Source organism: Patagioenas fasciata, chromosome 22 (assembly GCF_037038585.1).
Source record: "Patagioenas fasciata isolate bPatFas1 chromosome 22, bPatFas1.hap1, whole genome shotgun sequence".
Lineage (NCBI taxonomy): Eukaryota > Metazoa > Chordata > Aves > Columbiformes > Columbidae > Patagioenas > Patagioenas fasciata.
This window is the reverse complement of record NC_092541.1, coordinates 5,659,324-5,669,685: the sequence shown is the minus strand read 5'-3', so window position 1 is coordinate 5,669,685 and position 10,362 is coordinate 5,659,324. Positions and strand designations below refer to the sequence as shown.

The 10,362-nt window shown below is 47.2% G+C and overlaps 1 protein-coding gene across 1 annotated transcript; it reads left to right on the top strand.

Moving 5' to 3' along the window:
• Positions 1 to 5,729: 5,729 nt before the first annotated feature.
• LOC136111726 (olfactory receptor 6F1-like) lies at positions 5,730 to 9,640 on the top strand. Its single transcript, XM_065856076.1, is given in 4 exon segments — positions 5,730 to 5,967; positions 5,970 to 6,025; positions 6,027 to 6,323; positions 9,575 to 9,640. Coding segments are annotated over 4 exon segments (657 nt in total).
• Positions 9,641 to 10,362: the final 722 nt, after the last annotated feature.

Here is a 10,362-nt window from a genome sequence, read left to right as displayed (position 1 = left end):
TTCTCCATAGGCTGCAGTTGGATACCAGCTCCATTGTGGTCATCCATGGACTGCAAGGGGTCAGACTGTGTCACCATTGTCTTCTCCATGGCTGCAGGGGAGTCTCTGCTCTAGTGCCTGGACCACCTTCTGTTCCTCCTTCTTCACAAACCTGGGTGTCTGCATTGTTGTTTCACTTTTTCTCACTCTTCTCTCCTGGCTGCTGCACACTGGGTTTTACCCCTTTCTTACATGTGTTATCAAAAGCACTACCAGTGTCACTGATCTGGCCAGAGGAGGAGGTGGCTGTCACTGGTTCTGTCTGACGTTGGGGGCAGTTTCTGGCATCTTCTCACAGAAGACATCCCTGCAGCCCCTTCACTACCAAAGCATTGCCAGGTTAACCAAATACACCTTTATTACTCCTGTATTATTATGTGCAGAAACTGTTTTGCATACAGGAGCCTTGGCTGCAAGATAAACTCAGCCAGCTCAAGGTTAACAGAAGAGGCTGCAGGCAGCTGCCTCGTGCTGCAGGCAGTTGCATGGCATGCACCCACATGCAAAACACAAGAAGAAAAAAGGGCAGCACGTTTATTACAATGTGGGAAAAAAGGAAAAGAATGTGTGTACATTCACAGGACGGCCAAACCGTTTCTTCAGCTGCTCTGTAAATTAATGTGATTCCCACATTTCTCTGCTTTTTGAAGAGAGGGTATTTACCTTGAAGTGAGTCTAGAGACATGTTTGCCACTACCGCCCTTCTGATGTCCCAGTCTCAGTGTCTGTAGCCTCAGGGAAGTCTGGCTTGTCTCAGACACACACCCTTCTGTTGCCGCATGAGGCTGTCACTGTGGCACCACTCCCTGTGCAAGGGCAGGGGCTGGTTCCAGACCCTTGAGGAGATCAACAAGGTCAGGCAGGAACCTCTAATACTGCAGAATTTTATCTTCTTTGTAATATGGAAATTCTTTGTGGGGCTGCAGCAGTGGGAATGTTCTCTAGTTTTTGTATTATCCATCACACACCTACTTGGGACATGAAGAGGCTCAATGTCTGGAGAGGCCGTGATGGCTTTGACTCTGCTCTGGTTTGTCTCTGTCTTACAGTGAGAAAACAGCTGACTGAACCACTGCCAAACCCTGGAGCTCACTAAAATTGATGGGGCTGGCCAGTGACTGATTTGTTGCCTTAACTGTAGGCTCTGAAGTACTTGAACAGATTCATCTAGAGGGGCTGAGAGCTGGTGTTGTAAGTCTTAGTTCTCTGTGGTGTGTGTGCATGATGGTGCTCAGGTATGTGTTGCTCTGCCTGTGCTCATGTGTGCATTCATATGTACATGTATGTGCCTGTGGTAATACACATGCAAACATGGATGTGCATAAATGTTCCGTGTGTGTTTGTGTGTGTGTGTGTATTTGTGTGTGTTCGTGAGGGTATATGTGTTTTAGCACACACACACGTACCTTCATGCAGGAGAACATGACTGTGTGGCATGACTGTGTGTGCCTGGTGTGCATATTGGTAATTGTGTGGACATAGGTGTCTGTAGATGTTTACTTTTGTGTGTGTACATCTGTGTACAGGAGGATGTGTGCAGGAACATATAAATGTGTAAGCAAGTGTGTTTGAATATCTGTGCCTACTTGGTGTGGGAGGTGCCTGTGCATGTATGGATATGGGTTCCTTTGGAAACGCACGTGCATACAACTCTGTATAAGTACAGATGTATGAGTTGCTCTTTGGATATGTCTAAGCCCACGTGTGTGGTTGTGCCCCTGTGTGCAAATTTGTGTGTGCACAGAAAGGGAAATTCCAATTGGAACTGCTCAGAAGTGGTAATTCGTGACCAAGGAATGCCAGAAATCAAAGGATCCCTGCAAGGGAGTGCAGTTTCCCTTGGAGAGAAGATGAGAAACAGCTGCAACATTCTCTTGCAGCAATCCTGGAATGTGAATGTTCAGTGGCCACCTCTGGGTAGCGGAGCTGGTGTTGGGGGATAGACACAATGCCAGGCAGAGCTGCCTCATGCCAGCGCTCACAGGGTTGGTGCTGGTGCCAGTGTACATAAGGAACTGCCTTGTGACGTATCTTTGTAGACAGCCTGTAGAACTGCTTATGGTGGTAGGGCACTGTCCAGTACATTGATAATTTGGTGGGTCACTTCTCATACCTAAGCAAAAGCACGTGTTTCATTTGCCTCAGAGTGTACTATAACAATTGCCCAACAGCACACATCTTTGAGTGTGTGCAGGCTGTGAGTGTGCACACCTCTATGTGCATGTGTGTGCACTCATCAGGGTATGTCCAATGTCTTGCTAAAGTCAAGGTACACCCCAGTCAGTGCCCCTCTCTTTTTCCCACAGTGCCAGTCACCTGCTCACAGAAAGCAATGAGGGCGGTGAGGTATGATTTGCCCTTAGCAAACCCATGTGAGCTGCTCCCAACTTCCTTCTTGCCTTTCACGAGTTTAGAAAAGGTTTCTGGAGGTATTTGCTCCATTTTCCTTCCAAGACTGAGTAGAGACTGTCCAGTCAGCTCCTTGAACACACTTGGGTGCATTCCAAGTGACCCCATTAACGTGTGTATGTCCAAATAGTAGTAAGAGCTCCTGAGTTCTTTCTTCTTCTCCTGTGGGTGCTGCTTCCTTTCCATAGGACCTGTGGGAACTTTCAGGGATGTTGTAGGCCTGACGCGAAGCCAGATGAGTAAAACCTGAGGAGAAATAGGCGTTGAGTCTTTCAGTCTTTTCCTTATAATTTCTCAGGAGGTTTCCATCTATTTAACCTTCCAAGCAACTCCATCCCGTGGCTAAAGCCTATATCCATGTTCAAGGTACTCAAGGACAGATGGACAGAAAGGGAGAAAGCTTTCCTGTGGGTGAATGGGCTCAACCTGGGCATGCTACTCTCGTTAGTGGCATCTCCCACTCACACCAAGTGCAGATCAATCTCCCCTTAACCACATTGATACAGGACTTGCAGAAGATGACTGTCAAGTCCAGCACCTGTGTGCTGGTCCTGGACAGTGTAAACAACCTTTCTTTTGGTGTGAGTCTTCTCAACTAACTCTAGATGACTAGACATCAAGACTTGTGTATGTGTTGTCTAAACCAGCTGTCTATTCTATCTTGAGTGTCAATAGAAGAGAAATTGGTGCTTGTAAGGGATGGATTGCCTGATCTGCATGAGACAGGATGAACTTAGTCTTGACAGTGCCTATTTCTTTCCACTTATGATCAATGGGGCAAAGATTAGTGGCTTGCTTGGAGACACCTGCTCTGGAGACAGAGGAGATCAATGTGCCCCTACTCATGTCTTGTCTGACTTTGCACTTAGATCTTTACTGAGATCTTCACTTCAAGGAAGACTGAAGACTTTGACCTTAACTGCAGTTAGAAGCTTGGAAATGAGGCAGGTGCCTCCCTTACCTTAATCTCTCTGTATTCATGTGTCCATATTTGCCTTCAGTTACGTTCCACCCTGGAGATTTATAAGATCATATTAATAAACAGAACCAATTACTTGACATTACCAGTCTCTTGGGATGTGACTTTTTCAGACACTGCGTGTGTGTCAGCAAGTGGCCACACTTCAGAGAATTGTGTTGCTGTTCTTTAATTGGCCTGTGTGAAGAGAGAACATTATCCACCTTTGAGAAGCCCATGAGATGCCTCAGAGATCAAGCTCCCTAGGACACACAGAGGGAAAACAAAAACCTCCCTCCCCGATGTGGCCAGTTGGAGCTTCAGTATGTTAATGAGGTGGGTGTGGGAATGTTCTTATGCTAATGCTAACAACACTGGTGACTCTGATGTATGCTCTCCCTATATGGAGCTAAACTGCAGAGACTATATCCAGTCTGTGCACTCACAAGGTCCCCCTTTGTGGGAGTACAGTGGTGGTTGTGAGGGGGAAAGAAAATTGGGAGCACAGGCTGTCAATATCTACCAGGTGGATGGAGAGGAAACAACGTCAGGTGGTTTCATACAGCTTGATGTGAGTCAACTGTGAGAGCTGTTCATCCGCACTTCTCCTGACATCACTGCATCCAGAACTCCTCTGATAAATCAACGTCTTTCCAGTATTCTTCCTCAGCCAAGGGGACCATGTCTTCATCTGGAGGATGGGTGCATGAAGGGATGTCATTTGGGTCATTTCCGTTGGCTGAGCTGATGAATGAACCCGCCCAAGACCTCCCACGCCTTGCATGTTTAAGAAGAGCCACATTACAAGGAATTTTTCTGCTCTTTACCCACATGTGATTTCTGGTATAGAAATTTGTAAGGAAGAAGAAAGGAGAGAAAGGGATCCTTCAGATGATGTTTCAGCTCCATCTGTCTTAGAGACCCAGCTGAAGACGAGATCGGTTCTCCCCTAGAAAACTGATCAAAAATCATTCCCTGTCTACAGGGATGGCATAGATGAAACCCCTTTGTTCACCTGGTTTCTCAAAGAGCGGTCTTGAGGGGAGGTGTGCAACTTATCCATCCAAGCTGCTTGCGAGACTCCTGCCTTAGTCCTCAGAGACAACCTGGCACATGGAGCAAGATAAGCCATGCATCTCTCTCTTTCAGCTTTGTCAGCAGAAATCCTTCCCCTGACTCTGAGATGGCAAAATTACAGAGAGATGAGTCTTACCCCTAGTAGCTGTGCTGAGAAGCAGGTGTCAGTGGAGGTAATGCGGGTATTTGTAAAAGCTTCCTCTGCCGAGGTTTGGAAGAAAGCAAATATACAAGCTCATGAGTCCTTGAATAATGACGGTCATACTAACCTGCTGCCCTGTGCCAGTGACATCTCAGTTGAAAACTGTGGGAAAATAACAGAAGATTGGTGAAGAGGGTTGTAAGCACACACAAGTGACTTGCATCTGGGGTGCAGAGAAACACAGATATCATACTAATGGTTGTTTAACGTTGTGTGTTGGACATGTAGAAGCTCTGCGTTTTGATAACATTGTCCTGTAATAGACTTAGAGACACCATATTGAACATGCTTGAGATTCCTACCCTGCTGTGGGCAAAATCAAAGCACAGTCGTAAACCACACCTGTGTGAATCCCTGATAAACAGGCAAAACCAGCAGGTTCATGGATCCTCCAGCAAAGACTGAGCTCCGAGGTGCCTGTCTCCCTGGTTGTTTGCCTCTCCCTGGCTGTTGCTTTGGGAAAACAGTGGCTGGTGAGGTAATGAAAATGAAATTTCTCTCTGCCTTTCATATGTGGTTTTGTTGGTTGTTCCTGCATCCTGCCTGTGCTGACTCACACAGAAACCCTTGTGATCAGCTGAAGAGTTGAGAAAATTTCTTTCAGTTTCACACTGTCTTGACAGCTTTCAGTTCCCTCAGTGTCATGTGCTGAGATGGCATCTCAGTATTTCCTGCTTTGAAGAGTGCAGGTATGTTATTCCCTTCCTCTGCAACAGACTTTCATGTAACTGGAGACCCCTAGCTTGCCCGCCACAGCTTCCTAAGTGGGATTTTCATCTCATGGAAGTAACTGCATTAACCACATTTTAAAGCAGATGCTTATGCTTGATCTCATATATAATTTTATATACCTATTTGATGGTGTAGGTCTAACTTTCAGGGAAAGATCTAATTGTCCAAATCTGTTTCTAAAGCAAGTGATTTCCCTGACAAGTTAACTTAGGGCAGATGCTGTTTCCCCATACTATGCACCAAACACTTTATCAGGGATGATAGTTTTGTTTCACTACTAGTAGATTCTGAAGGACCAGCACAGGAGCGCAAATGCTCACAGAAATGTTCCTGCCTTTGTGGATGAATGTCAACACTTGTGGACACACTGCAAATGGGACAAGTGCGGAAGAATTCATCATTCTTGGCTTCTCAGGCACTTGGCATTTCTGGGTGTCCCTAGTAGTGGTATTTGCACTGATGTACTCCCTGGCAGTAACAGGCAATGCATCCATCATAGACCTCGTGTGGATGAACAGCAACCTCCATACCCCAATGTACTTTTTCCTCTGTAATTTCTGGAGATCTGGTACACTACAGTTGTTGTTCCCAAAGCCATAGAAGTCATGCTTGGGGACTAGCCAGACCTATTCTTTCAGTACCTGCATCCTTGAGTTGTTCTTTCTTCTCTCCCCATTTTTTTCTGTTTACCCGGTTTGTGACAGCTACTTAGCCATATGCTACACCCTGAGATACAGCTCCCTCATGAACAGCGTCCTCTCTGCTCAACTGGGGCTCAGCTCCTGGCTGGGAGGTTTTCCGGCAATGTCTCTGCTGGCCTTTCTGACACCCAGGCTGACACTGTGTGGGTCAGATGTCACCAAACATTTCCTCTGTGATATAGATTTCTGTATCCAGTTTATGAATGTACTTTTTCTATTTTTAATTTAAAATATGCAAATCACTATGCTTCACCAGGCTGGCTGGTAGCAAGTCTCTCTTTATGGTCACTGGCAGGACATTAGCACTTCCAAAGGGCACTTTGATTTTCATTTCAGAACAGTTGAATTGTGTTCTCAAAGATCTTCTTTCTGCATACTGACAGTGAAGGGAGTCCATGTCACCACTTCATAAGGAGGAGGCATCAAGATGAGAGATACACTTTTATCAGCAGTGTGGGACTGATATCACGTGAGTGTAGAGCTCTACAAGTGAGAAGACTGAGTCTGGACTGAATGTCTACTCCTCCCTTCTGGAAGCAGTGGTGCTTCTGGAGGTGATTCTCCTGTGTCTACCAGTCCTGGGCACTTGGCTGTTAGTCCTGCAGCCAGGCCCAGAAACCAGTGCCAAAGGACAGGCTGATGCCCACCCTTGTCAGCTGTGCTCTGTCTCAGTGGCATTTGGGAAAATTCCTGGGACAGCCCAGTGAAGCTGGAGAAACAGCCTGAACCTGGATCTGTCCTGCTTGTCCTTCCTTGCTTTTGGGACTTGAGACACAGTGGAGTGCAGGACACTGAGGGCTGCCATCAGCTTCCCATCAATGCTGTCTAGGGCCCTCTGAGATAAATATGGGCACATGAAGCCTTCAACAGGGCTGGCAGAGCAGACCCATATCACTTGGGAGAGGTGGGACACACTGGATCAGCAGCAGGACAACAAACAACTACCCTAGTGTTTCTCAGGTGAAGGGGATGGTGCTTCATGAGCAACAGACTCCAATTTACTACATGGGATCCCATTTGAAAGTCAGCACTCTCTGGATGAGCTTCCACGTGCAATGCTAGGATGGTATTGTCTGAGCATAGGTTTCCGGAACCAGTCCTGTTGCCCGTGAGAGGAAACAGGACTACAGAGATGTGGTTACCAACTGTGGGACAGAGAAACTGGCATGGACTCAGGGACAGAGGGGTTCCTTCCAGCCAAGCACTTGTGATTTTCCTTAGAAAGACACATGAAGATGAGTGGAACCACTCTCCAGCAGTGGATGAGTATGAGGAGGGTTTCAGCAGAGAATCTTGTATAGCATCTGGCTGAGGGGTCATCACATGATGTTCCCTTGTACTGTCCCTTTATGGCATTTCAGTTCTTCTTATTTCTTGTTAAACTTCTCTGTTTGTCCTCCAAGGTTTATGACCATCACTACAGAGGTTGGTAGCATTGTATCCAATACATCTAGGACAGAAGTTCTCATATGCAACATTGCCCCACTTCCTTGCATCTTTCCCTCTTTCAGGCTTCGTATCTATTAGCAGCACATTCAGGAATGGTCTGTACCTGAAAATTTAATGTGACTTCTTATGGTTCCTCTTACGTCCATTACTCCTGGCACCTCACAGATTATTTGTCACACTCACCTGCAGCCTCTACTCTCCCTACTGTCCTGGTTTTGTTAAAAAACCAAGTTTCTCTTTTAGTGAATTTGCCTATCAGCTAAAGCCTTCATATTAGCTGCGTTTTCCTGGAGAACCAGATAGATGTTTTGGTAAACATAGCAATGAAATGCAAAGTTATTGATAAGCATGGATGAACATCTTGCAAGAGGGGCAACGAGAAACTGGTGACCAAGAAATTGACCAACTGTGAATACTTCATATAAAAGTGGGAGATCACGAGGATCTCAGCCCTTTTGCTTCTTTTCCTTTCTGCTTATGGCCGACATTAGGAGAGGACCTTGCTGGTCATCCCTGCGAACTGAGGCCAGTGAGAGACTGAATCCAGCTCTGGTTGGCTGCAGAGTCCAATCCAGGACTTTGGGTGCCAGCTCTGCAGTTGCTGAGACTTTCAAGATTGGTTTTGTATATTTTGTATTATTTTCTCTATTCTTATTAGTAGCATTAGTAAAACATTTTTAATTTTTCCAACTCTCTTCCCTCTGTCCTTCTTTCCCTCCTGATCGCCTGTCCTGAGTGGGAAGGGGGAGAGGAAAGGGCAAACGGGGGAAGCGGGGGAGGAGAGGAGGTTAACAATACATCTGCCAGGGTTTGATTGTCACCCCGCAATCAAAACCCTAAACACCTACAGAAACTCCCAGACGCCCCAGGGAGTTGGGACTCACATCTCCTCACTGCCACCATCAGCAACACAAACTCTTGTCTCGTTCTACCCAGACTGAAAGCTGCATCTCACCAAAGTCTGCCAGTTCCACCAGGGCTGCCAGGAAAATCAGGACCATGTCATGTACTTTCTTCATGGGGTGCCCAGGGACCTGCCAGCATGAGGACCAGATACATGCAAATTCAGCTCTTTTGCTTTTGCCAAATCAAAGAGGCCTCCAAACCTCAGACCAGAGGGGAGAACAAAACTGTCCCCCTGCTGCTCCAGGCAGCTTCTTTGGGTCTGTCCCCCTATCTGTACCACAAGAAGACTCCCCAGAGAGATAACAGACTCACGGATGAGGTACCATCTATTAGGGGGACAGGCATCCCTGGTGAACTTCTCCTGACATCAGCCACCTAGGTAGTTGCACAGGCTGCACCCAGCTCTTGCAGGAGATGGAGAAGGCACCCCTGCACCCACTCATGCCCACCCTGTCCCTGGGACTATCTGGATGGAGGGAAGACCAGACACACTGAAATGCCTGGACCCAGGTCTCACACACTCCCTCCATACTCCTCTGACCACAGAGGAAGAAGCTAAAGAGAAACATCTCTGTAAAGAGCATCTGCTGCAGAAACCAGACACACAGAGACAGACACAATCCCACACCCTGGCAGGGGGAGGACAGGAAAACACACTCTCTATTGTACAAGCAGCCCTTCCGTGATCCTTCACCTCCCCACCTTACTCACAACCTTCAGCTCCTGGTCCTGCCCTGGGTCCCTGAACCCCAATACTCAGACTAGAAAAAGGGCTACTTGATTTTAATGTGCTTCTATGTCTGGTGCCTGGAGTAGGGCTACTCTGCCACTTCTCACCCAGGGCTCTTTACTCACACAGTTGGCAGGGACTGCAGAAAACTGGTTGTTAGCACAAAAGCTCCCATTCACAACCCTGCTCCCACAAGGCCTTCAGAGTTCTGTTGTTCAGTCAAGGCTATAGCAGAAGGATGGTAAGCTGCCTTGTGCTCTCCAATGACTTGCAAAGTGCCAGGAGCTCCCCTGTAATACAACTATAGCTGCCACAACAGTCCCCAGCTGAGTCAGGGAACAGGGCTGAACCTTCCCTCTCTGTCTCTGAAGCCGGTGGACATGGACTTTCAGAGCTGTGTCAGTTTCTACATCCACACGGGCTTCCCTGGGGACTGACTGGGCCCAGAATCCCATGCCCAGAAGCCTCTTCCCAGCCCTTCCTCACCTCAGATCTTCACCCCCATAGGGCAACTTAGCAGGTCTTTTTTGTGGCTCACTCCTGAGGTCTCAACTTGGGTCTCAGATCTGTCTTTCAACAAGTGCCCAGCTCAAGCTTCTTTCCTGTCTCCTGGGCTTCACTTCAACATCAAAGGCTCTCAATCTGAGATTGAGGGGACTCCTCTGCAGTAAGCTTTATGTCCCAAACCCCAATGCAGGATACACTTGCAGGTGTCTGTGACAATCAGTATCTCCTTCTCATGTTAGTGCCGAGGTAGAACTGCTAGCTCTACAGCAGGGGTGTCAAACTCATTTTTACCAGGGGCTACATCAGCCTTCTGCTTGTCTTCAAAAGATCTAATGTAATTTTAGGACTATATAAATAAGATGATTTTCCAACATCAAAAGGAGCATCTCGGAAGTGGGCTGTTGAGCTGGAGGATTAAATTTGTAATTGTGTATTTGAGCCTATTTACAAAGCTACCAGCAAGAAAGCAGTTCTGGGTGTGGTGTCAAAGTGAAGGTTTGTTTGAGCATTGAATCAGTTGAGTTCTGGAAGCGATTCTCAGGCCCTGCCCGTTGAGCAGCAGCAATGGGCAGTTGGTGGCGCAGAAGCTAGGGCTGTGCGGCTGCCCCTGGGCAGGAGGATCTCTGTTGCCCACCTCCCTCTGCAGAGCAGA